At 41.3% G+C, this 27,527-nt stretch overlaps 2 protein-coding genes across 6 annotated transcripts; one reads left to right on the top strand and one right to left on the bottom strand.

Annotated features, from left to right (window-relative positions):
• The first annotated feature begins 4,478 nt into the window (after nucleotides 1-4,478).
• On the top strand, nucleotides 4,479-25,731 carry LOC132325435 (transmembrane protein 14A-like). Its single transcript, XM_059842772.1, has 5 exons — nucleotides 4,479-4,621; nucleotides 5,849-5,934; nucleotides 7,580-7,681; nucleotides 11,074-11,161; nucleotides 24,099-25,731. Exons 2-5 carry the CDS (start codon nucleotides 5,859-5,861, stop codon nucleotides 24,223-24,225), a joined length of 393 nt encoding a protein of 130 aa, XP_059698755.1. The 5' UTR covers nucleotides 4,479-4,621; nucleotides 5,849-5,858; the 3' UTR covers nucleotides 24,226-25,731.
• On the bottom strand, nucleotides 14,186-24,747 carry LOC132325430 (glutathione S-transferase). 5 transcript variants are annotated; one of them, XM_059842763.1, is made up of 7 exons: nucleotides 24,705-24,747; nucleotides 20,686-20,792; nucleotides 19,239-19,290; nucleotides 18,874-19,006; nucleotides 18,185-18,326; nucleotides 15,249-15,380; nucleotides 14,186-14,521 (listed from the first exon to the last, which is right to left on the bottom strand). In XM_059842763.1, exons 2-7 carry the CDS (start codon nucleotides 20,770-20,772, stop codon nucleotides 14,399-14,401), a joined length of 669 nt encoding a protein of 222 aa, XP_059698746.1. In that variant the 5' UTR covers nucleotides 20,773-20,792; nucleotides 24,705-24,747; the 3' UTR covers nucleotides 14,186-14,398. The 5 variants fall into 5 exon arrangements, with proteins under 5 accessions (XP_059698746.1, XP_059698748.1, XP_059698747.1 ...); XM_059842765.1 differs by lacking the exon at nucleotides 24,705-24,747 and adding an exon at nucleotides 24,562-24,695; XM_059842764.1 differs by lacking the exon at nucleotides 24,705-24,747 and adding an exon at nucleotides 24,242-24,266.
• Nucleotides 25,732-27,527: the final 1,796 nt, after the last annotated feature.

Raw genomic sequence — 27,527 nt, 5'->3', positions numbered from 1 at the left:
AGAGAAAAACCTCCATTTCTTCAGATGAAATCTATCAGCTTTTGAGAACTCAACTGGGAAAACAAAACCACTAAATTGAGCAGAAGCCAAGGCAGTTTAACCACTCACTCTCAACACCACCTGCAGCCCTTTGATTATGCCTGGTGAGCAGAAACAATCTAACATATGCTCTCTCAAATCATTGTATACCACAACTCCATTCTTGCATTTTGTTACTATTGGCCTCTCCACCTTTACATGTAGCTAGAACCTAACTTCTCATAGTAATACTGTGGATATTGTCAGCTCACAAGGCCCATAGGTCGGTTTCTGTGGGCATGCACCTGATTTCAGTGTTTACTGGACTCAGCATCTGGGAAGATTCCTGAGATACCACTGACCAACCATAATCATGAGTTGCATTTCCCCAAATTTACCAAGAATTTCAGTTTCCTTGGTTTCTTGCAGGCAAAGTTTCCTGACAAGTCAAAGAAAATTGACAGCCTCCCAGCTGGTCATGCAATCCCATCTCTTCCTTTGTGCTCTGATGCTTTGTAAAGACTCCTGACTTAAATAATTTAAACAAATGACTGATTGAATGAATTCAGCAAAAGGTGATAAATTTTTCTGCCTGGTTATGCTTCTGCCAGGCTACTGAGTTGACTCAGTCATTGAGGAGTGGAAGAGATGGAGCAAAACTCATCAATTACTTCACAAAATGACAGACTGGAACACAAAACTGGAAATGAAGAGGCCCTTTCGGCAGCAGTGACCTGTCAAACTTGAGAACCATCTCCTGTGAAACCACTGCCCAAGAACCCATCTCTTTTTCCTTTGCAGCCTTTAGTCAGGTTAATATATGTTTAGGTCATAGAAAAGGCTTAAATTTGGGTGGCTGCCTGTCAGGTTACTTCACAGTTGTTATTAAAAGCAGTATCTCTGCCTTTTACTATTTGATTGATGATTCCAGATTTAAGCTTTCATACTAAATTTTCAAGGAAGTGACACCTCAGAACTGCAGTGTAATAACCCATAAAGTCAGCCCAAAATGCTGTACATCAGTCTGTACATCAACCTCCTCAGCTTTTTAAAACAACCTTCTGTTACTTTTACACCACTGTCCCTCTCACTGCTTATCTGCATATGTGTGTGTATATAAAAGCTTACAGAATTTATCCCTAACAGTCACTTTTTTGTACTGGAATATAACAACTGACTCCTTCCTTCATTAACTAGATTATTAAACCTGAAGCCTCTGAACATGTATTTCAGAAACAGTATTTTACCTCCTCCTCCTTTTCCATAATCCCACCCAATGAGGAGAACAACCTTTGCACAAAAATATTCCAGAATGACAGCAGTCTCAGGGTGCTTAGCTCTCTTCTCCCCATCTCAGTACCTTTTCTTCTGTCTATGGGATTTCAGAGGCACTCTTCCATTCCCTCCATTCAGAGACACCATTCCATTCCAGATCCCTTCTGGAATCACCTTATGTTCTGGGATAGCAGTTGGCAATAAAGTTTACTTGAAGCTTACAATTATGAGTAGCCCTTAGTGTTAATACAGGAAGACCAACAAAAGCACAAACACCTCACCACAGACAGGGGCCTTTTATGTGCTTCCTCCTGCCAACACCTTCTCTAACAACAGGTAGCCTCAGCAAAAATGTTGCAGGGGAGGGAGATGGACTGTGTTACACAAGCCCCTTAGAGGTTTCTTGTTTTACACCTGACATAAGCAAAGCAAGGCACAAGCTCAGACTTTCTCAGGGAAGAATGCCTACATTCAGGTGAGAATGTAGCTGGGGCTAACACAAGGTAACACATAATACAGGTGAAACTTTCTAGGGACAGGGCTGCACAATTTTAAGAAGCCTCCACTCAACACTTTAAACTCTTTTCCTCTTCAGGTCACATTTTCCTAAAGATGGAAAAATATATCCCTGAAACTAAGAAAATTTGTTTGCCAGATTTGAAGCTTTTTTTCCAAAACAAAGAACTGCTAGGGGCTGTTCAGTGAAATAGTTATGTTTATAATGGACAAAACCATGTATTTTTGCCTAAATTCATCCTTGTAATTGGCTCAATTGCTGTAAATGGAACTTTCCAAAACCAAAGCAAACAAATACTAATACAAAACAAAATAACCAAAACAAACTAAAATAAAACAGCTGGAAGCAGGCACCCAACAGGGGAATTTCAGCTCAGATTGGCAGTAACAAGCAAGTGAAAACTATACGAGAAAGCACACAGCAACAGTAACACTGGCTATGCTGCTAGATCTGTTACAGCTCTCTGTAAGCACTGAGGTGTTTGATTTGTCATGCTACCAAAAACGAATTTAATTAATTCTCCTCCTATTCAAAACCTCCCATCCGTGCTGTAAAATACAGCAACCATTTCACATCAGACAATAGCTAAGTAAAACCTTAGGGAAAACAGTACCAAATACTTTTTGTAATTGAAAATTGAAGGGAACATAACAAGCAGCATATAATTATGTGAATTCAAATTTTACGCAGACTTCAGAGTTACCCAGTCTTCTTAAGTGATGAGTATCATTGAATCAGTAACCACAACTGGTCATCATCCTAGAGGTGCCAAAAGATACTGTATTTGTTGCACTTTGGAATCCCCTCAAATAGAATTGCATGGTTCTGCTCCATTTAATTCCCTGTTTATTTTACTGTACTGTTCAAGAGCCGCAAGTCTCATAATACTTCATCAAGAAATCCACTTTCTGGATTTCAGCTTATGAATCCACTTTTTGTTTGCATTTTGGAGCCATCCTGCCCTCAAGTGTCCTGTGTTTGTTTTCCAAAGTTGGTGTACCTTAAGTCTTCCTTCCCACAGACACTGTGGTGAGATAAGGAGAGCAGTGCTGTTTTCCACTGAGCAGAACAGGCTGGGACAGCTCACATGGAGTGGGTTTGTATTGCAGCAGTTAAACACTACCCGAAAAAAACAAATGGAATGTTAGGAGTGGAAATTAGATACGTTTACCCTAATGAGAATGTTGATTTGCTTTCCAGTTAGCTCTTTGGAGCGGAAAACTCCCACACCTTTAAGAAAAGAAATCTAAAGGAAACACAGGATTTTGGCAGAGATTTTCAAATGACCCCTGAAGAAGGCAGGTATCCAAGTCCTATCACATGGCATTGTGAGTCTCTCTCTGTTGTGGCCATATTTATGCTCAGTCTGTTTGTGGGAACAAGGGAAGTGTGGGGAATGTCACACACAGGCACCCCTGTATCACCCCCAAAGGACACATCCTGTGCTGGTCAAGAATCACTCACTTGAGAAAAAGCTAAAGAAACACTGTGGAGGGGGACAAAATATGGATAAAAATAGCTTGCAGTGGAATAGATCCAGCAAAAACGGCTAGCAGACAAGAAGTCAGGGTGTTAAAATAACCACATCAAGCAGTTTCATAAATTAGCTACGTGTCTAGTATCAGAGTGTCCGGGCTTGTGCCTGATGTTTTCCCTGACAAACACATCCAAGCATTCAGCCTACGTGCCTGCTCACCTGACTTCATGCAGCAGCACTCTGAAAACACACAAGCAAGGAGAGAGAGAGGAACCTGCCTATGAGAGGAGCAGGGGGCAGAAGGGTGCCTGACACAGCAATGAGTGCCCATTGCTGTGTCACAGGGCGACTGTGGAGGCTGCAGGCAGCAGACTCTCACCCTGTCTCTGTGGAATGGGCACACTTTGGGGACAAGTGGATCTGCAGATGGGACTCCTTCATTCGTGAGTTCTTCCATCCCAAATACAGCAAGGGGGGTTGGCCTTAAAAGAGTAAAATATCCATGGACCTTTCCAGAGCCTGAAGGGCTGGATAAGGAGTCCCAAGCAGGAGATGCCCACCCGGGAGCAGGGCACAGTAACAGAGAGGGCCCAACAGAATGTGCTGCCCTACTGCCCTACTGCACCAGCATAGCCACCACTCACAGAATCACAGAACTGCTGGGGGTGGAAAAGACCCATGCAGACCATCTAGTTCATTATTAGTACCATGTTCTGTCCAAGTGAGCTGAAACTTCGTGTGGTTTGGTTTATGGCCATTGCTCCTTGTCTTATTGCTGTGCACCACCAGAAAGTCAGGCACCACCCTCCCAACACCCAGCTTTGATTTACATGCATGAATGAGATCCTCTCTCATTCTTCTCTAAACAGAACTGATGCAAGTCCTGCAGTCTCCTTGTAAAAGAGATCCTCCAGATCCCATCTTTGTGGCTCTCTTTTACTGTGGAGCTCAGACCTGGACACAGAACTCCGAAGTGGTCTCACAAGGGCCGAGTGGGGGGGGAAGGGATCACCTCCCGTTGGCCACGGTGCATCTTTCCGATGCACCCTCGGATACCAGTGCCCCCTGGCCGCAAGGGCACTGCCGGTTCACTGTCACCCACTTGTCCCCGCGGCCATGCTCCGCCGAGCGCCGCCAGCCGCCGCTCCGCCAGCGGCGCTGCGGGCGGGCCAGGCCTCGCCGCCGCCATGACGGCGACAGGCGCCCTCCTTCCGCCGCCGAGCGGCTGAGCCGGGGCGCGGCGGTGCGGCCGGGCCGGCGCCCCACGGAGCCCGGCGGGCGCGGGAGGCGGGGCCGGGGCCGGGGCAGGTCGGAAGGCGGCGCGGCAGGACGAGGTACGGCGAGGCTGAGCTGCCACGGGGATGGCGGGGGGCGAGCGGGCGGCTGGGCGGGTCGCGGAGCCGCCCCCCTCAGGCGCCTGCCTTCGCCCGGGACCTGCGCCGCGGCCCGGGGGAGTGACATGCGGGCTGCGGGCTCGGGCGGGAGGCGACCCCGAACTCTGGGCACATCAAAGGCCTGGGAATCCCTGGCCCCTGCATCCCTGGCCCCCGCCTCTGCAAACCTTGTTCTCTGGGGTGCCATGGCCCCCTAAACCTACCTTTTGTCCTGAGGGGTTACAACCTCGGGAGAAGTGGTCTCGCTGCGAGTTGCTTACTTTAAATACTAAAGGCTTGACATGAAATGCTGAGTGAGCACTCTTTGCTAGCACCTTTTAACACTGTGGTCAAGGGCACAGACGCTGAGGTATAGAGAAAGATGTGCTTAATTAAGTGTACGCTTAATTTGGGAGGCAAAGGTGTGCCCCATCGGCTGATGGGAGAGAGGCCGTGGTGCTGCAGGGGCTCTCTGACTGCTGAGCACTGCCATTCATGCCTTTACACTGCACTGCCACGGAAGTAGGGACCAGCATCACAAAAGAACCTTAAATGCTTTCTGCGGAACAACAGCCTAACTTCAGACAATGCATCAAAACGTAAAGGTGAAATAAAAGGGGCATAGATACAGGATAAAGTACCTGTATGTGTAGCTTCCCAAAACAGCTTAAGTTTCTGTCTGGAATCTTTGAACAGACTCTAAAAATTCGGTTTTTTGCCTGGTGCTGTGTTTGTTACATGCCCCTTGAAGTGTTCCACGTATAGTGGAGCAGTTGAAAGGAGATGCAAACACTGAGCTGAGCACTCAGAAGACCTGTATGTATCCATAGTGTGCTCTCAGCTCAGCAGCATGGCAAAAGTGCAACAAAACATGCTTTGGATGGTGTCAAGCCTTTTGCCTGCATACATGTATTTGTGACTGGGAAAAATTTATGCCACATATATCCCAAAAAATCCCCTAATGGAAATATGGTATACCCTATACTGGGGTGTAAGGAAGTGCAGCAGTTAATGAAAGGATGGTACAACAGCCAGCAGGCACACCTTCACCTTCTGAATGTTTTGACACAGTCAAGCACAACTCTGGGGAGTGTAGTGTTATTTAGAACCCGTTAAGTAATGATTTCTTTTATACCTCGAGGAAGGAATTTGTTTGTCTTCAGTTGCAATATATTTGTTTTTTTCCAGAATTGGGACCATGGCTGTCGACTGGATTGGTTTTGCATATGCTTCATTGCTGATAGTTGGAGGTATTATAGCATACACTCGTAAAGGTTAGTACTGGATCAGAAGGATTTGGAAAGGAAGCAGTTGATTTCTTCTATGCAGTGTGAGACATGAAAACTTTGCTGTAGTTAGCACAGCTGCATTTTACATCCATCATATGCTGCTGTAAATGCACCAAGTTTCATGAGACGTTCTTGGGCCAACTTAAGCATTTAAATGAGCTTGTTTTCAGGGCAAAGAGTGGAAGTTGTCATGTTATCTTTGACCTTAAATGCATGTTGAGCTTTCTCATCTCCTTTCAATCATTTGTATGTTGAGCACAGTATATCCTTGATTAAAGCTTATTTTCTACAGAGAAATCCAGGCTTGATTCTTACAGTTCCAAATGCACGGTGGGAAAAAACCTTCTACTTGTGTGCTCTGAGTTGGTGGTTAATTCTCTGGTACTGTTAGAATTGTGCCTTTTCTCAGTAAGATAATGAGTCGGGGTTTAGGTGGCAGCGTACCACAAAGCGCAGTTTCGGTATTCCAGGGGTTTTTGCAGTCCCGCGGCTGGCAGCGGCGTGCCCCAGCTCAGCACCCGGCAGAGGTCGCAGCGGTACCGAGGACGGGCGGGCGGGAGTTGCGGGCGGCTTCCCGTCCGCTCTCCGCAGAGCCCCGGCAGCGCATCCCTCACCGTCCATGTTCCACTGTCCGTCACCATTCTTGTGGTTTAGGGTCACCGTCTCCCTTCGTAGTGTGCACATGCTTTGCTCTCGGAGACACAGCTTCACATGTGAATTTCTGAAAACGCTGTGGTTTTGTGTTTGCAGCCAGCTGCACTCAGTATCTCATTCACCTGTTCTCTTCACTCTAATACTTGATTGATCCTCGTGGCAAATCTAGATAATTTTTTATTGGTTATGATTTACACTTTCTTGCAAAGTGTTGATTATACTCGAAATAAAAGGATTGGGAACTAAATGTCATCGGGGGTCAGAATTCTTTATTTCTAAACATCTGGGGATCAGTTTAATTCAAATAATGTCTGCTGTGCAGATTCTACAGTTTTATCATATGGTACCAAGACAAACGTCTGTTCAGAAATTTAAAATATTAGGGCTATATCTGGGATTTATGAACCAGTTTTTCAATAGCACTGCAAGAATATGTCAAGTTACTTTTAGAAGCCCTGTTTTCATCCTCACTGCCATTTATTTGTTTTTTCATTTTTTATTCATTAAATGTGATGTTGGTGATAGCATTTCTTTGTCCAGGATTGATGTCAGACTGAAAAGCCTGACATTATGATTATGCATGTTTTCTAATTTACTCTTTATATATATTGGTACATTCCTACTATTTTTGGAGACTCCCAAGTGCTGTAAGATATAGTTTAAATGAACATACAGTTCAGAGAAATTACAAAAATCCTTCTTAAGTATGATAGAGAAAATAGCCCAAATTTAGGGTTGTATCTTTCCCAAGTTGCAAGAATTACTGGATCTTCCTTTAATTTAGTTAGTTGACTTTGCCCCTAATCCCACACATTAGAATGATCCAGTTACAGAAATATTACCTCTCTCTTCACACTGGGTGAGGTAAGCTGGAATATGGCAAAATCAGTTCTATTGTAGAGAGAGAGAGCTGTCATATAAAGATTGAGTTTAACGACCTTGTATTGAGAAATAACACTGCAATGATTTCTTGCAGGTAGTAAAATCTCTTTAGCTGCTGGACTCACCTTTGGCTCTGTGGCTGGTTATGGAGCTTACTGTGTAACGTGTGATCCGAGAAATGTGAAGATATCATTGTGTAAGTGTTTCACTACAGTAAACAAACAAACAAATAAACATCATCCTGAACTGCATGTAAAATTCTCTTTTTACTAAGTTTTGGGTATTGCTCTGGTTTAAATGTTGGGTTTTTAACTAGAGTTCAACACGTCAGCTGAGCCTGCAAAATTCAGGAGCCATTTACAAGGTAAGGCAGATCATTGACAGAAAGCCAGCAGGTGTTTGTTACTACCTGGCAGCACCTCCTTTTATGAGATGTTTGCCTAACATTGCACATATTTTTATTGTGAAATCCAGCTGATAAACAGGAGATAGTACTGCAATAAAATCGTTATAGTTACAGATTGAATTTTGCAATCTGAGCAGTAAAGGAGATGTGGGATCCACTGTTGCATGATGCATATCCTCAGCTCCCAGGGAATGGAACAATTTAACTTAGTGTTTTTCCTTTGCTGCTAAGAAAAACAGGATACAGACTGTGCAATAATTGTCGTGGCAGCTAGTTTGCCATGAAACCCTTTTGGAGGCAAAAAACTACAGTTCCTTCAGGGGACGACATAAACCTTGCACAAGTGAATTTGCAATAAGAGCTGTTGGGAGCTTGTCTCACTCATGGTTTTAGCAAAGGTGGTTTAGGCTGTGGTTTCACATGCAAAAATGCATTTAAAATACATTTAATCCAGATTGTGTGAGTACGCAATTAGTTTTTCTCAGCTTAGAATTTGTTGTATATTGTTCATTCTGGCTTTGTGCTTTGCACCAATCACACTTATAAAAATTTCCATTTAAAAAAAATGTTGAGTAGCATTCACAGCAAAGTGTTCCCAGAGAGTTCTTTAGTAAAGGTGGTAATTGTGGGCCTGATCTGCTCCTAGATGGCCTTAAATTGGATTTTTGCCACCATTACCTTGCTCAGATTAAGTTATCCCCCTGTTTAAAAAAAACCCAGAGCTTTTTTTGGAATGAAGACATAGCCTTAAATATATGTAAATTTGTAATCACTAATATGAGATGCTTTTAAGTAACATATGTTATTATACTCCTATGGGTCAATTAAATCACTAAGTTAGATACAGAATTTACGGAAGACTCATTAAAACTTAATATATTGTTGCCTGTTTCCCAATTCCCAGGTTTTGAAGGGACTTATACAAAATTTTCCATTAATGTGCCTTTGAATGTCTGATATTTAAAATAGCCTGTGTTTTGCATTTAATGTAGTCGTAGACATGTGAGGACTTTCTCAACTGGAGAAAGGTATAGTACTTATTTATTAGAAGTTACTGCAATGAGATGAGATAGGGTTCACTACAATTGCCTTAGAAAGTTTTTCTTACATAAAGTAAAAGGAACAAAGACTTTTTAAAGCAGCCTTAGTTTAGAATGTTTACAAAGAAATGTTTTAATTGCTTTTTATTATAAATGAGTATTGCTTTTGTGGAAAACTAGAGTGTTTTCACTTATGCCTAACATGCCAAAATGTGAAAAGCAGCTAGAGCACAAATGAAAAATGGAAATCAGGTGCATGGAAGAAAGTGACCACTCTGAACTTAGAAACCACTACAGTAAATTACAATGTAAAATAAAGCGAACACCCAAACCTTTAAAAGGTTAGGAAATCTAAAAACAACCCATCAATCCAAACCGTAATTATTGACAGTAGTTTTCACCTGTGCAAGACTCTCCTACAGTAATTTAGGTAATATTTTAGTACAAGTCCTTGATAGTAATGTTTTTGTAACTTGTCCTACATACAAAGAGTATGTAGCCAATGGGTACCCCAGGCAAATTCTCTTAGTTGTTTTATAAATTACTATTTCAGGCATTTTCCTACTTCTCCTGAAATAAGCTCTGTGTTTTCTTGGATACTTTAATGCATTTTTATGTGTTTGAAGTAGATTTGGAAATTCAAATCTGAGTATGCAAGAGTTGGTAGCATTCACAGTACAAGTTGATTCTGATCTGTATATGATTCACTGGATTGAATTGCTCTTGATTTATTGAATTTCTGTGGTTTAAGGTGAAACAGTGAATGTATAGCACTTTCTGAAATCTGGTCTGAAAACTGAATGCATTAAAAAGTCTCTGGAAGGTATGAAAAGCCAGGTACTAGCAAATGAGGGAAAAAAGAACATTACAGAGTGAATATGTTTTGTAACTTGTAATAAACTATAAATATACTCAGGACTCTGGCAAGACACATGCTGTGGAATAGTTCACTCCTTGAGACATTCCTGAGAGGATCAAGGCTATGTGAATAGAAAATAAGAGCAATGGACAATGGAGCATATTTTTTTTTGCAGTGTATTTCTGATGAATGCACATAGTTGGCAGAGTTCCATAAGATACTTGTAACTGTCAGGGCTTGTTTTATATGCTGAAGTGAGTTTAAAACTAATGTTTGACACCTATGAACACAGGACTGGCCCCAGGATTAGACAGTGGAATTTGAAGAGAATTAGCCAGATGGTTTAACTACACCATAAAAAGGGAAGAGATCTATGCCATTACTTTGGATGTGAAAGTGACAAAGCCCAGCTGCTCATGAGAAGCCCTGCCTCTCTGCCCACTTCTAGGAAGCATTTCAAGTGCCAGTTCTTTAATGAAGGTAGCTATCTTTGCAGTTTCATGTGTTCTCCTCAGTCTTCTCATTTATGCGGCACTCTGCAGACATAGTTCAAAGTGAAATCCCTATGCCTGATGAGTTCAATGCTGCCTCCATTTTCAGATAAGACTACTCCAGGAAGAAGATGCAGTTTATTTCATAGTTGTTCTGCATTTATTGCCCTCTTGGGCTGCCCACCTGTTGTCACAGGCAAGGATGGTTCCCTCACAGCAAAAGGCTCCAGAGAAATTGTAGTCATGAAGAAGGAGATGCTGATAGCTATATTTTGTAGCAAAAACAGGTGGCAAACCTTCCAATATAGTTGTTATGGCTCAGCAAATAAAGAGCTAATATTCTAAAAATAAAACAGACGAGAAGTTGAATGCTCTAGCTCCTTGAATAATTAGAAAACAGCTGCAATGATCTAGACTGGTGGGATTTATGAGACACTATTCCTGTAATTCAATATACATGTGACTGCTATGGCCAAGATTCTTTCTACTTTGTTGGTATCCCCATGAATTTAGACATGAATGAGTAGAATTGACTGACTGACAAACTTACCTAGTCTTCTTGGAATAGGATTTAGCATTCTGCTGCACATGGAAGCTTTAGTTGTAGCTAAAAGAAATCATAATGGTGTATTTTGGAAAAGCAAGAATGTTTTTATAGACTCTGTTTCTGATCTAATGTTTCATTAAATTGCAGTTCATAGAAAAACAGCACTAACTTTGATAACTCTGTGTGTTCCTGAGTGGTCCACTGAGAAAAGAGAGAACATAAATATATTGGATTGTCTTTTACAGTTTCATCTTTTCTTTTGACCATTATAATGGGAATGAGGTTCAAGAGGTCCAAGAAATTAATGCCAGCCGGACTAGTAGCATGCCTGAGGTAAATACATATCGTGGATTCTAATGTAAAGATTTTACTCATTATCAAATAGTTGCCATTTCACACCCTATTCAAGACACTGCTGGTGGAAGTCACTGTCATTCAGGAACTACACAGTTTAAATGAAATTGGTTTGGAGGTCACAGTCCTCTTTCCAGTGAGCAGCTTTTTCATCTTACTAGGCAGATACAGCTGGTAAGAACTGACTTTCTCAGCACAGAAAGCAGACGTCAGCAATTAAATATTAATGCTTATTGGTAAGGCTTTTGGAAGAACCTAGATTAGCATTAGTGTTTTCGAGCACATACATATAAAATTAGTCTAATTTCATACAACACAGTCATTTAAAGAAAAAAAAGGCCAACACTTTGGTTTAGAAGTGCTGCACTCAAAACTGCTAGAAGCACAGTACTGTTGAAAACCAGGACATTTTTGACCTAACCTAAGAACTTTGGCCAGTATTAATGCAAATTTAAAAAAAAAAAAAAAAATCTGGCTGTTCCAGCTGCTTTATTGCTGCTGTTCAGCATTCTGGAAAATATCATTTTCTGAATCTATTAATGTGGAATTAAATTATGGAGTAAGTTTCCCAATGAGTCTGTAATGCAAAATATTTTCCAGGTGTAAATCAGAATCCCCATCTTCTGAAGGAATAATAATTGTTGCTTTGTCGTTTTAATATTACAGATTTAATATAACACCATTCTGTTTTACTTCAGTTACAAACAGGGAGGAAAAAATCAGAAGCAATTTGTCAAAATGTAAGCAAAATTTAAGAATCAGGACTTACAGTGGAAAATGTTATTGTCCATTGTGCATTGCTTTTCCAGCCTAGGGGGGCTTTGTTTTTCTAGACACTGAGACTGGAGATACGGACACCTGAAAAGACGGCTTAATAGAGACTCTAGTGTCAGTTATTTATGAACAGTTATTTAATGATGACTTACACTGATTTTATTAATGATAGCCATATTTATGTTTTCTTGTTTTGGGTTTTTTTCCAGCCTTTTGATGATTTTGAGACTTGTTTTTATGCTGCTGTAGGAGAATTTAGAACTGAATATGACTGCCATGCCCGCCAAACAGACATGCTCCCTGTACTTGAAAGACAAGTTTGAACACAAGTCTTACACTGCATTTATATTTTCTGTAAAAGATCTGTACCTGTTAATTGATTATTGATATATGTTGATATTTTAAAAGCTTTTTTAAAAACTAAAGCAAGTGTTTTGTTGGTATATTTTGATCTACTTTCATTTAAGCAGTCTATTAACTCGTGGGATTTTTCTTTGTAAGTCTGATCTCTTTTAGGGGTGCAGAGCGCCCCAGGAAATTGAATTACTCTTGCACTGTATCTCTGAAAGAATATCTATAAATAGATGTTTATTCTAAAAAGTATCTTGTATCAAAGCATAATTTTGTAGTTTCTGAGATTAAATAATCAGTTCTAAATCAAAAAAGTCTTGGGCCTGTACTGTGTTGCACTAAAAAAACAACTTCCTTTCCAACCCACGTTCTTGTTCCCCTGGCTCTAAATATAAAAAATCAGTACTCAAATAAAATGTAACAGGTTTGAAGCTTGTCAGTTTTTTAAGCAGAGGAGTGAGCCATTTTGTCAATGAGAGTCTGGTGCTCTGCTTTGTACTCAGTAGTGGTTTAAAACATGTACCATGCTGTAAATTGCCAGTGACATGAACCATGGCTGAGGATCATCATGCTGCATGGAGAGGTTGCAAGCTCTCAGTACTCTGGAACAGGTTTGCCATTCCGTTCTCACACAGATTATCTTGCTGAACTCCCTCCCGTAAGCAGAAGAGACTGTTCAGTCACAAACTATTCAGGGATTGAAGTTCTTTGATTTGTGTACAAAATAAATATTCCTGTGGTCTCCAAGCTTGGCTAAGACTGTCTTCTGGTGTACAGGGAATATAAGCAAAATTGTTGGGAAGCAGTATGGGTGGGTGCACTCTTGAAGACAAACAAATTTTCCTGCTTTTCATTTTTTTCCACACAAGGCTTGCTTACAAACGTTATAGTGTATCATGATACCCCCTTTGTGATGGTTCCTAAATCATAGCACTTATTTGGAAGAGAGGAATAGCCCAGTGAAATGTGCTGGGCAAAGCACTGCTTCCAGCTACTGAGGTAATCTTAATGTAAAACTGTTTGAAAGTCAGCAGTGCCCAGGTGACTGGGGCTCTTGTGGTTTGTACCCCTGCAATGCACATGGCTCTTCTTAGGCACAAGTCAGGGAAGGAGTTAACTTTGCTGGGCAGCAATTCTTCCTGTACACCGGCTGACCGTTTGCCTAATCAGTTGGAGTCCTACTGAGGAGAAACAACTAAGTGCAAAGAAGGATGATTATGGCAATGTTCTTAAAGGGAACAGTGATTGTTCCCATGAAATTAGGGTAAAGAATCTGACATAGTAGTGCATGCTTTAAGCACTGTTGAGGTAAAACTCACTCAAAAGGTAAGCAGCCAGTGCACTTGGCTTAATAACTGCAGGAAGTGACTGCAGAAGGTAAAACCTTACAAAAAAACACTCAAGGGGCATTTGCCTCACTGACCAGTCAGCCAAGCAGCAAAAAGAAGAGCAAGGGAATAGGTGCTCTCAGTGGATGAAAACCACAGCAGGCCAATTAAACATGAGAACTTTGATCTTTCAGTGAAAAAAATCACTCCTAAGAGATTCATGTGGGGATTAGAAAAGTTTTTTACTTCTGCCCATAAACTTAAAAGGATCATGAATTTTAATTTTATTTTTAAAGGTTTTATTTCTTTAATATTTAAGTTGTGAAATACAGCAGGGAGACTCTGAACTTTCTAGGAGACCACCTAGAGAACCAACCAGAAGATTCTAGGCCTGAATTTAAATGACTTTTCAGTTTTCAGGGTGTGGCTCCTCTCTCAGGCAGTTTATTAAAAGGAGGTTGGGGATCATGGGGCTTTTCTACAGTACCTCAGAAGCTACAACTGAACATTTTACCCTACCAGGCATGCATTGTAATTGAACACACACCAATAAGTGTCAGCATATTTTATTTCATATAACTGCTTCATGAAATTCTTCTTTCTGGACTAAACAGGTACAAATTAGCCTTTTACTCTAATTTAAAAGTGTATTCACAGTGTATTGTTTCAACACTGGCCATATGATGCAAGTTACATAGCACCTCTATGCAATTTACTCTTACAAAGCAAGGTCTGGTAATATACTACTGTTATCTTCATCAGATTAGATATTGAATATTTTCCTCACAACAGCAACAAACTTCTCATCTGTTGGTGGCTTCCTCTGGCTGCCAGGCTGTAAGAATTTTTTGATTGTTGGAATGTTGCTGATTCTTCCTTTAAAAGCCTGTAAGAAGCAACAGTAAAACCGGTGAGATTAAGGAAATTATAATTCCATACTTTATAGTTTAAAGATCAGGTGACTTGGATTTTTACTTGTCAGACATACTTACTGAACAGTAAAAGGTACTAGCTTTTTCTGATCTGTAATGCTGTAGCTATACCTTAATTTCCCAGAGTGGAATGGGAGAAATTAATATTAATGAGTTAAGATTCATCTAGTAAAAAGTGGAAGAAAAAACCCCACAGCCCAATCCTGCAGATATATTTGAGGGAAAAAAAAAAAAAAAAAGGAGGCAAGGACAGGAATATCTCAGTGCAAAGCACTATAGAAGTCAAGACATTAGAAACTTAGCTGCTCTTTGTATATGATTTGTTAAAAACGTAATTTTGCTGGCAAAAAGGACAGGAATTGCAGATACACCAGGCCACAGCCTTTTCTTCCAGATATTGTTGCTGTGTTTGAAGACATGGAAGTAACAGTTAAAGGACCAAACTGGTAGCACTAGTGAGTGAATTCCTGCCAGCTGAGAACAGCTGGGAAAAGCAGAACTGGAGAAAGGTGAGTCCCCAGCAGCTCTGGGGCAAGGCAGTGCACTGAGTGCAGTTTTTTGTAGTCAAACAGACCAGAAATGTGTCAGTACAATGGCTCAAAAGATGTAAATAATTAACTTTTAACAACAGTCAGTGAAATTGTTTGCTACTTTCCATATTGACACCAGATGATTACTAACCTGCAGCAGAGGGAATGCAGACAGTACATCAGGCTTACATTCTTCTGCCATTAAAATGGCTTCCAGCAGATGGACATCTGCCCAGCTTAATTTGTTGCCAACAAGATAATCCTGTCCATGATCTTTTAAGGCCTATAAAGTATGAACAAATAAACAAGAAAATTCACATGGGATGTAACTATTTTATCTAGATATTTCATTGCAGACAGATTTCTGAAAAAACACAGCAGAGCAAAGCTATGCAAGAACCTATGAAGTTAGAAAGTGATACATGTTCTTTAAACAAAAAATTAAATCAAAATTCATATTTCAGTGTGTGCAATTCCATCTCTCACTCTAACCTACTGCACCAGGTAGCTGTATACCAAGTACCACAAGAAAGACTTAATCACACAAAAGAAACAGGACTAAAGTGATTGGAAGAGGTAGGCCAGTTTACATGTAAGCACACCTCGAATTTTTAAGAAAAAAGTTAAGTGGATTTATAGATGTTTCAGCAAAATTTGAGACTGCTCATTACAGTTTGAAATAGGAAATGAATGAAAGAATGAAAGAATACAACCTTCCCACCCTTTATCCCATAAGGAAGGACTCCTTTATGGCAAACTGCTGATGCAAGAATCACAGCCTGCCAAAGCTACTACAAGTGTAGTAGACAAGTTGAGATGAACAACTTGTTGAATTGCAGCACAGCTTCAGAGCAGTTACCAGCTCTCCAGCCTTTGTCCTGAAGACTGTCACCTTCCCACCAGGAGCAAGAGAAGGCCGTGTCTGTGCCTAAGTCACACCAAAGCTACTCTAAATTACCAAATGTGCAGTAAGACATCAGTCTGTGACTCTGGAAGCCAACTGCTTCTCCAGGCCCATCTGCCAGTTCTACCACAGAGGCAGCAATCATGGGCAGAATCACAGCTGATACCTTCATGTAGTTACTTCCTACACTGCTCTAACCAGGTCTAGCACAGCTTGTTTATCAGACTGTGTGGAAACTCCCAAACATAGCATCTGAATCTGATTGCCTGCAGGGCTTTCTATTGCCTTTTGCTGCTCAATCTGGCTGCTGAGTGTTTAAAGTGAACACTCACAGCTAGGTACATTTCCTGTCAGCTTCCAAAATGAATAACATATAGACTGCAAACCCTGATAAGCTGAATCAATAGACTTCCTTAACAGCTGGTACAGAAAGAAAATTATTAACCATTTTAACAAAATTAACTAGGCTAAAATAATGGAAAAGTTCAGCTGTGTCTTTAGCAAACAAGGGTTACTTTAAAGACTCTCCTACATGGAGCATACATGCTAAAACATATCACAACAGTAGTTTATGCCACCTAGGCACAGGCTCAGAGAATTGTGTATATTATCTATTGATTAATAACTTAAAATTCATATCAGCCTTTAATCTTTGAAAGATTTGGGTGTGTAATCAATATCTCTCAGCACAGCCCTCCATATATGAACTCAGTGGATATATATGAACTCTGATTACAGAAGTGCTGGATTATCATTTACATTGTTATTTTACAGGGCAGCCTCTATGGGTTTTGTTAGTGCAATTTAAGGCTCTAATAAAGTGGGACATGAAATTGCATCAAGTCCTGTAGTTTTTGAGTGGACTTCAGCTGCCTGGTAACAAAGGCTTCAAGCTGGAAACCCAGCTCAGCTCTGAAACAACACAACTTTGTACCCTTGGCAGATTTCCGAGGAGACCATTATGCCCTGAAAAAGCTCTGGGAGAAAGTGTGTACAGCACAACCACACATGGCACCAAAGGAAAAGCTACAAACAGAAGCAAACTTCTGAGATGAGGATCACAGCTGGCTCAATTCAAACAAGAAAATCTTAACACAAGAAAAAATATCCTTACAGGAGAAATAAAACAAAACAAACAGCAAGTTGGTGGAAAATGGCAGTTCAGTAACATCCAGGCAATGTTCCAGGGAGAAGAAAAGAACAATGCATCCCCTCCTAGCCAAGAAAACCTCCTCATGTGCTCTAAGGGGATGGCAGGCACACCAATGCCTTCCTTCACAGATCAGGGTTTTGGTGCATGCTGGCCAGTAAATAATTGCTTTATGCTTTCTATGCTACATGTATCTTGCTTGCAGAGCCTCTCTGCACACCTAAGGATGCCCCAGTAGCAATTCAGAGAATGAAAATCATAGTTGCTAAATATAATACATTTAAGCAATGAATTTAAGGAAGATGATAGGATTAGATCCTTAGCTGTAAAGCACAAATATATTTAACTTTGAATAGCAAGAATAAAGGAGGGTGAGTGGGAGACCTTATTGTTCTCTACAACACCCTCACAGGACATTGTAGTAGGGTGGGGGTCAGCCTCTTCTCCCAGGTAACCAGTGACAGGACAAGAGAAAATGGACTCAAGTTGCACCAGGGGAAGTTTAGGTTAGATCTTAGGAAATTTTTGTTCATGTAAAGGGTTGTAAAACACTGGAATAGACTGCCAGGGAACTGGTGGACTCACCAACCCTGAAAGTGTTCAAGAGACGTGGATATTTCACAGGAGGACACAGTTTGATGGTGAATATGATGGTGGTGCTGGGTTGTCAGTTAGACTTAATGATCTTTAGAAGGTCTTTTCCAACCTTAATAATTCTATAACACATTACACTTCCAGACAATGAGTACTGAAGGCTGGCACAAGTATTGAAATGGTGCATTCAGGCAAAACACTGTAAGCCATCAGCCACTAAGCTAGGTTGGAAAAGAAAGACAGCAAAGAGACCTGGTACTGAAACCAGCCCAAAAATGATTTTGTGGTCCTCTTTTCACGTTGCTGGATAGTGGCTCCATCATATATTTCTAGAGTTCTACTGCCACTTGTCTTCTGGAAAGTACATATGTGGGAGTGGGGTAGGAGGGGGAGCCCAGAACCCACTGTCTTTGTGAACTGCTGGTGATTTATCACTTACCTTTTCATAAACAGGGAAGTACCTGGTTGTAGCTCGTTCAATGATTAAGGCAAGATTCTTTTCTTTTGTATCAGCTGGTTGAAAAGGGAGAAACATGATCATTCCCATTAGGTCTGTAGTTCCCTCCACGTACATATCAATCCTGAAACAAATATTTTTGTTCAACATATGTAATTCAAACTTTCCATTTTGATTATTTTCCTGAAATACAACTCTGAAGTGATCACTGAGTAAAATGTTTATTACTATTTTCTTGGTTCTTCCACTTCTAGAAAACTTCCAGTTTTTTTCAAAGCACAAATTGTAAAACAGGCTCACAGTATATGCAATAAGCAAAAAAAAAAAAAAAAAAAAAAGGCTGCAAGTAATGTATTTAAAGTGGAATTCATGCTGTTTTCCTTTAATAATCTATTTATTTATGTTGTGAGAGAAAAGACTGCTTATGCAAACCACTTTAGGGAAAAAAAATAGTTTTGAGGTCTAATGGATGCTGGCTAACAATTGCTAGTCCGTAATAATCTCCACAGTCTCTGGAGCTGCCCTTCCATTCTCACAAAATAAACCCTCTACAGTAAATGACAGTCTGTTAGGTATACTCATCTTTACTGCAGATACTTCACAGCAACATTCTTTCTGTAAATATTAACAATCATGGAGGAGTGTTAGTAAGTGGCACAGTGTTACCATACCAGGCTCTTTCCTTCAGGTCCTTCCCATAGAGGTTGTACTTTGCTGCAATGTAGCTGAGGATGGCTCTGGTCTGCACCATCCTCATGCCATCTATCTCCACCATGGGCACCTGCTGAAACAGCAGGACTCCATCTAGGGAAGAAAAAGGAGCAAGCTACTCAGACTGCTGAAATACTACACTGAAAATAAGGAAGAGACTTGGTAAGATACCAAGATATTTCTAATTCTCAGGGATGAAAGCATCCACAAGGAAGCAGTTCTACTTTACAGGTCACATCATATTGCAGGTCTTAAAAAATACCTCCTGTTGTTCTTTTGTTCTGTTTGTGTGAATTTCTGTTTAGGGTACAGTTCACAGACTCACCATTGCGCAATTTTTCTAAGTCTTCTTTTGTCTCTATGAATTCTTCCTCGAACTGAAAAGCAGCAATAGAAAACAACACTGTCACTCCAAAGGCAGTGGAGAAGTGGAAGGAAGTCTGGCAGTTAGAGCCCACTTCTCCATACTATTCTCTGTACTTTTCTCATTGTGTTGACCCTGTGAGGAATCCGTTCATTGCCAGGAGCTGGGTGAGCAGCTGCAATTCCATGAGCAGCTGCTCATGGAGCCCTGGGAGCCCAAGGCAAAAGCTGGGAACTGCCTCCCTTTGCTCAACAAAGGGCAAGGGACCTGTGACACTGGCCAGGTGAGCCACAGCAGGAGACCATGACCCCAAATCCTCACTTAGACTGTGAGGGTATAAAAGACCAGTAGTTTCCTTTGTTCCAGGTCCCTCCCTGGAGGCATAATGTTACTCTGTTGCTGCATCATGATTAAACTTTTTAAAGACTGATGGAGAGGCTCCTGGATGGTCAGACAGGAAAGTTTCCTTAACAGACCCCTACTTCATCTCTGCTCCAGCAGAGACTATAACCCACGCCTTTGGTGTCCCCAACTCCACAGGACTGTACAATGCATTAAGCTCCAGAAAGGACTTCTTCATTATAAAGACCAGAGTCACCTGCATGAACCATAAACTGATACCAAATCACTCAATTAAAAAGCAGCTGATGCCACATGAAATATTGAAAAACTTCTTGCAAATTATGCCTCTCTTATACAGCATTTATCTCCATCCACTGGATTTTTTCTTTAGTAAAGACATTTGAATGAGGACAAGATCTTGGTTTTCTCAGCACTCATGTTCTGCAAATTCTCTGTCAGCAACATTCTCAAGTGAGCACCATTTTAAGAAGCCTTTTATTTCCAACAGAGTATAAATAGTTTCAAAAAAACATATTCAAACAAAAATTTAATTTGAAGAAATTAATTTGTAGAAATTAAGATGTCTTAGGACAGCCTTCACCTGATGTGAATCTAGATAGATCCCCTAACACTGTCTTTGGGGCAGATCTGCTGATTTATCTACTCAGGTCCTGACCCAAAGAACAAAAGGTACTTTGTTGGGAGAGAATGTTCAAAAGTTTTCATGTGGTATGCATGCTCTTTCAGTGGAGAAGACTCACGAGACACAGGAAAGTTATGAGCAAAAAGTCAAAGTTTTGTCTGTAGCAACAATTTACAATCTCATCTTAAAGTATGTTTCAAAAATGACACCCATAAATTCTCTTTGTATATCAAAATCTCTTCACTGTGTAACTATGGTCCAAGGAATACATGAAATAAAACACAAGAGTGTATCACTCAATCTAAGCATTTTGCATCACAATATGTGATGATGTGCATATCCCTAAGCAGAAATGCAATTGGGAAACCCTTCCAGAGAATACCTATTTTAATCACAAATCACTTTATAAAAAAAGGTACAAACCTCAACCCCAGCTGCTGCTAACAGCCATCGGATTGACTCCATCTTCCCCCTTCCCTTGGAGTAGTGCAGCTTGGGTTTTCCCGCCATGATTTCAGAGTTCTTGTTTCCTGATAAAATCAAGATGTTGATCTTATGGAAGCATGCTTTAAATTAACATTTTGAATGTCTCACTCCAAACTACTAAATACAGTTGGATGAACAAGTAAGTAGAAAAACAATTAAGTCCTACACGCTTGTGCTTGATGTAACCAAGTTTCCTGTGGATTAATGAAATAAAAGAAAAACTACACACTACCAGAATATGTAGCCATTCAACCACATCAAGACAATAAGCATCTTCTAAATAATATATTATTGTAGTTGTAACAGCTTACTGAGTTTTACAACCAAAGCAGAACTGTAGGGTGTTCCTGAACTAGCACATTTTTAACCTTGCAGTGATGCAATCTCTTCAGTAGGTGTTGGGTTTTGTCACATGTCATACCATACTTGAAAAATGTACTATATCATATGAATGGCTTCCAAAGAACACCAAATTAGTGCCAACAGCACTGTTCTCACCTCTCTCATATTACAATTCAGAGCCCTGAGCTCATGTGCCTTTACAAAAATGCTTTTAAAAGCAACATATATCACCAGGGCTTCTGCATTCACTATCCAGCTGCTACAGTCAAACTGTAACACAGATTTATACTCTATCTGCCCTGAAAATTTAACTTTAAAATCAAAAACCAAATGGATGGCACTGACCTCAGTTGGGCAGATAAGGCCTGGGCAATGCCCCTGGCAGCAGGGGGCTCAAGTCAGCCCATCAGATGATGGCATTGGGATGAAACACTTGGTCCTTTCAACTTTCCCTACCATGTGCAGTCACATGCCACTGTATGACATTGGCAGCTGATGTGAGCTTGCCTGATGCTGGGAACAAAGCTAACACTGTACTCTTATCTTTAATGGGTCACAGAAGAATGAAGCAAATTTCGTAAGACAGAGGCACAGACTAACAGAATGCTTCATTGTTAAGCCAAAGGTTTATCTGTTCACAGGCAGGCTTATTTGTGCTGAGCCACAAAGTAAAAATTTTTGGCCATAATCCCAAGGCACCAATAAAGAGGCACAAACAGCACAAGAGTGACAGGGGAGACGGCATCCTTGGCCCACTCCACTGAAGTCCTTTGTGTTGGGTGCTGTCTTCCACAGGCCCTACAGCACACAGCCATCACTGTCAGGTACTGACAGGAGAAAGAGGTGCCCCTATCCAAAATGCAGGTCTTCAAAACCACTGCTCAGCTTGCACCTAGCCCTGTGTCATAGTTTAGCAAGAAAACAATTTTAAAAAATGGTACAAAACTTCCAATCACTAAAAAACTAGACTCGAAAAAACCCCGAGAACTTCCTCTTTTCTCTTCCACAAGTTACCAGCAAATCAAGTAACCATTTACAAGACCCAAATGTAAATGGTCTTGTTAACCCTTTCAGTACTTCAATCCTTTCAGTACTTCAATCCTCCCTCAAATAAGAAAAAAAAAATTAACAAAATATAAACATTATTTAAAAAAACATAAAAACATCAAAGTCAGTAAAAAAATAAAGAAATACCTTAATTTTAAAACTAAAATCCTCTTATTAACTATAGAGAAAAAACTTTTTCCCTATAACACCTAAAACTATATTTTTTTAAAAAATCAAATTAATATCAAACAAAAACCTACATATTAAAATAACTGTAATCCCTTAAAAAGTTTAAAATTTAAAAGTAATCCTATACCCCCAAGAGAAAAAGAAAAAAATCTGTTCCTAAAAATAAAAATAATTTTAAAAATTAATAATAAAAACTTTTACGTATAAACAATACCCCAAAAATCAACATAACCCATAAACAAACTATAAGAAAGCTTATAAAAAATAAGAACTTCACAATTACAGATTTCCCTGAACAATTACTATTCGTAAAAAAAAACACAAGAAAACTGGTTTTTTTCCTTATAGAAAAGTCTCCATACCATTAGCAAAAAAGACTTCTCTCCCTAAGTAAACTAAAAAAAACCCCATTTTAAAAATAGTAAACTAACTAAAATTTTAAATTCTCTTTCTTTACATTATCAGTAAGAAAAAAAAATTAAAGATATATTCTAAAAATTTTGTTCTAATTCTTATTACTCTTTCTTTTAATTAATGTTAATAAACTTTTCTTTATACCCTTTTAAAATTTTAAACTTACTTTACCTTTCTCCTAATCCTACCTCACAACAAAAAATAAATACATTAATAATTAACCAACACCAAACCCACCACACTCTTTAATACATTAACCAAAAAATCTCAAAATTAATAAAATCTCAAATTAACAAACCAAAACCACTACCAAAAATTAGTAGTTCTACCAGTTCCAAACTAAAACCACAATACCCTGGCAGTGTCTGTGGCCCTGGACACCTCAGTCTCTGGTAGCAAAGTTCTCCTGATACAAAAAGATGTGCTTGTCAATAGATTGTGCCTTGAGTGGAGCTGGCATCTACTCCAGCACTGCTGGATGCCTGGCTAGATTGCTGACACCTGAACAGCAACGAGGCACTCAAAAAGGGACTTGGCACAGCTCCCTCCTGGGCCCTACACACACAGACCATGACCTACACTTCATTTCTATTTCCCGTGCATGACTTACACTATAACAAGTAAGAGAGCTCCTGACCTTCTATACTTCAAAAATACTTCATTCCCTGATGCTCAGAAAGTAGGTGTTGGTTTCAACTTCACCAGACAGGAGAAGTGCACTTAAACCCTCACAGACTGGGCAAACACTCTAACCTGCAGCACGCGGGATCAAGGCTGAGAAATACGCTGTAAGGACGGGCTGGCATGGGCAGAAAAAGCAAACACCCTTGACCTCTCCACAAAGCAGAGCTGGAGCTGATAAAATTCAGCCCACGCAGAGCCCTGATTGCCAGTCTCAGCTCAGTGCTCCACTGAAAATTGGGACCTATCCACTGAAAAGCCAGGAATATCTTCCTGCGAACGCACTCCTAAAGGTCCGAATTTGGGGTTCAGGCTAAACGCTTACATAGGGCTGGAAACTAATTTGGTGACCCTTTTATGGCTCTGTAATGAATATCCCTTTAAAATAAATATTTTTAAAAATATTGAGTAGTGATAAAAGAGTCGCAAAATTGGTAAATTGTCTTTCTTGAATAGCAATAATGGACCTGAAAATTAATCACAAACTTTCTTGATGTTTTAGTGCATCAGACTTTCCTTGGACCACCGCCACGCAGGCTGTGATCGCTGTATTAAAAACACCCCACACTGTTTTGTCCAAAACAATTCAGGCACCAGCCTTTCAGTGAGCAGCAAGTAAGTGAATTTAGCAGCAAGCTCATAATCTGATCCAAGATCTTAAACTTTCTTCCTAACAGGATATGGGCCCCAGAACGGTTCTCTGCAACGCTTTCTTCCTCGACCCCGTCCCGCACGGGGCTGTTCCCAAGGACGATCTCGCAGCCCAGCGCTGCCTCGCCCGGCCCGGCCTCCGGACCATCTTAAGCCTGGAACTGCTCACCAGCGGGCGGCTTCCACTGGGGCTCGGGCCAAGTCCGGCTTCGAAACGCTTCCTTCTACCGCCGGAGCTAGGAGGAGCGTCTGGACGAGGGAAAAGGCAAAGTACTCCCAGAGATTGCAAAACTTGCACTCCAAAGAGCAGTTTCTCTTCAGCTTCCCCGCTGATCCTACCCAGAGCCAAACACAACCCCCTTCTGTGCCCACCCTCCCGCCCGTCCTGGTCCCTGCTGCAGGAGACAAGCTGGGGAAATAACCCCTGGACAAACTCCCTGGAGCAGCACGGCAGGACGTTCCTGGAGGGCCAGCCGGTCTGTCACGCACCTCGCCCTTTGCCCTCCGGGCAGAAGCCCTGATCCCGGCAAGAACCATTCACTCCACCGGGCTGGCGCCACCCACCCCCGCCGCGACCCCCGCCCGCCGCCGCGGTACCGTCTGCCCGGGCCGCCACAGCTCCGACACCGTACCGAAACAGCGCCGCCACAGCTCCGACACCGTACCGAAACAGCGCCACCACAGCTCCGACACCGTACCGAAACAGCGCCGCCACAGCTCCGACACCGTACCGAAACAGCGCCGCCACAGCTCCGACACCGTACCGAAACAGCGCCACCACAGCTCCGACACCGTACCGAAACAGCGCCGCCACAGCTCCGACAAACCCCCCGCCCCCGACACACGACCCTCCCGCACCGTCAGGCGACCGCTCCTCCCCTGGGCTGCCGCCGCGGCCTGGCCGTGCCCCGCGCCCGCCCCGCCGGGCGCATCACCAAACCCTAGCAGCCCAGCTCAGGGAAAAGCGCCCCCCAGCCTTGTCCCTGCAGTCTTGCCGAATTTCTGTTGCAAACTGTGGAATATGTAAATATTTTCTTGACAAAGGATGTGCTTTGATGTTTGATCTTTGTGAAAAACGCGTATTTTATGATTGGCTTTTCGCAAATATTAAAATGAGCATTACATGTGTTGTGTTAGAAAGTAGTGCTGTATTAATTCTCTTAAGTGGTGTGTTAAATACAGTTTTAGGTTATAAAAAATGTTAAAATAGAAACTACGCTATGTAGGATAATTTTTTTAAAGAAAGGACTTGCAGCGAGGTAACAGCCACAGGACACCTAAATCTTTCAGAGAAAAAGAATTTATTGGTCTCTTATCAGAAGAAACAAACTTCTTCCCTCCTCGAAGGCGCTGTTAGGGTTCAGAGGAAGAAGTTGATGATGACCAGACAGAATCCTGTGTTTGAATGGAATTTATGCATCATGTACGAAGTGTATGAATATGCAACAGGCTGTTGTTTTTAAGGGTTAATCCTTTGTTAACGGGTGTCCTTTTTCGGGCTTGTGCTGCCCAGAAAAAGGTACCCAGACGTCCATAACTCTTTATTTCTGTTGTCTCATATTGTCCTAATTCAAATGGTCGAAATTATTATTACTCTAATTGTATTACTATTTTTATAACCATTTTATCACTATTAAACTTTTACAATTTTAAAAACAAGTGATTGGCGTTTTTCACCATCTTTGTATACTTTCAGGCATAATCAACAAGAAAGAAGTTCTAATCTATGAAACAGAGACCAGCTACCAAACAAGGCCTAAGTGAAGTCCAGCTGTGGGAAAGAGAAATTACTTGTCAGGAGAATTGCCTTGTTAAGGATTGAACATGTTTTAATGATCTCAAACCTAGGGGGAGTTTAACAAGGTTTGGAAAGAACAATGTACCTCTGATAGTGGATACATAAAAAACAGAATTTACGGGCCACAAGGGCGTTTGGCAGAACTCCCAAGATAAGGAAGAAGCTAAAAAATCCCACTCAGCAACTGTGCTGAGATCAGCTCTGAATGGGTAAAAGATAATTCCAGCAGGGAGAGATTCCCACGCCACTGACTCACAGCCCACCGACTCAAGAAACCCAACTCAAAAGAAGAGAAAGACCCAGTGAGCATGTAGACTAATTAGCATGAGAAGAGGGAGAATCATTAAACCAATAGAAGAGAGAACATTGATTATTAAGAGAACTAGATGACTTGTAGTCAATGAACATTATTGACTGTGCTTACAAAAATGAATGAATAGTAAAAACTCATCATTGATTTTTGGAATACCACCAAGCTACCAGGCTTGCAGAACTCTGAAATTAATAGTCAATGTCTCACTTAAGTGTGTAATTATTGGTTCGTTGCACACTGGGTAACAAACCTCGGTTTCTGGACAACACTTCCACTGGGCTGGCTCCGAGGCAGCTGCACATCAGGGGCATGGCCAGGACCAGGTGAGCAGGGGACAGCTTGGAGGCCCCCGAGGCAGCAGCGGTTGTGTGAGCAGCAGGAGGCTGGGGCTGCAGCCCCTCTGCAAGGCATGCAAGCATGCCTTGTCCCAGGGGCTCTGGCTCTGTGTGGCCAAAACCCAGGATCTCTGTGGGGGATCCTGAAACCACACGGCCATGCCCAGAGCTCGGCCTCGGAGCATGCCTCATGGCATGGAGTCAGTACCCACAGCACACGTTTCTGGCTAGAGTTTCTGATGGCACTCAGCAGCTGCCAATGTTGTCCAAATGCTTCAGTGAGGCAGGAGGAAACAGCTCCTGCAACCACTCTCTGTAATACATCCTTTGCTGCTGAAAAACATGGGTTTATTTCCTTTTTGATGACAAAAACTGGTTCCAGCTGCATGACATTTCTTATGAAGAAACTGTTGGCTTTAGCAAGAGCTACAGAGCCCTGAGTTTGCCCAGCTGAAAACTGCCAGGCCTCTAACTGCCCTGGATTTAGGGCAATGACTCTTTCATTTACAAACTTGGTTTATTTGGTGTTTAAATAGTATCACAGAATCATAGAATGGTTTGGGGTAGAAGGGACCTTAAAGATCATCTAGTTCCAACCTCCTGCCCTGAGCAGGAACACATTTCACTACATAAATGCACATACTTATCAAAGTTCCACAGTCTTGCTAACCTCAACTGGGGAGCTTGATTTAGGTGATTAGAATGAGCAACCTGACTTATAAAATTTGTTTTAATATACAGTGATGTAAGTCAACATGAAATCCTACATTCCAATGTCTCACTAAGACCTGACACCATCCTGACTCCTCCTTTCTCAATAAATTTTAAACTGGTGACAAGCATTTGTTTCTCAGAGTCTGCAAAGGGCAGACTCAGCTGCTGCAATAGACCTTCTGATAAAGGACACATGGGTGAAGCTGCAGAACAGGACTTCAAGTGTCTAGTGACAAAGCAGAGGTGCAGAAGGAACTCTGGTCCAAGCATATTCCGTATTAATCTAAAAGGAAAG

This window comes from Haemorhous mexicanus, chromosome 3, assembly GCF_027477595.1.
Source record: "Haemorhous mexicanus isolate bHaeMex1 chromosome 3, bHaeMex1.pri, whole genome shotgun sequence".
Taxonomy (NCBI): Eukaryota; Metazoa; Chordata; class Aves; order Passeriformes; family Fringillidae; genus Haemorhous; species Haemorhous mexicanus.
The sequence above is the reverse complement of the archived record's forward strand: the minus strand, read 5'-3'. Positions and strand labels throughout refer to the sequence as shown.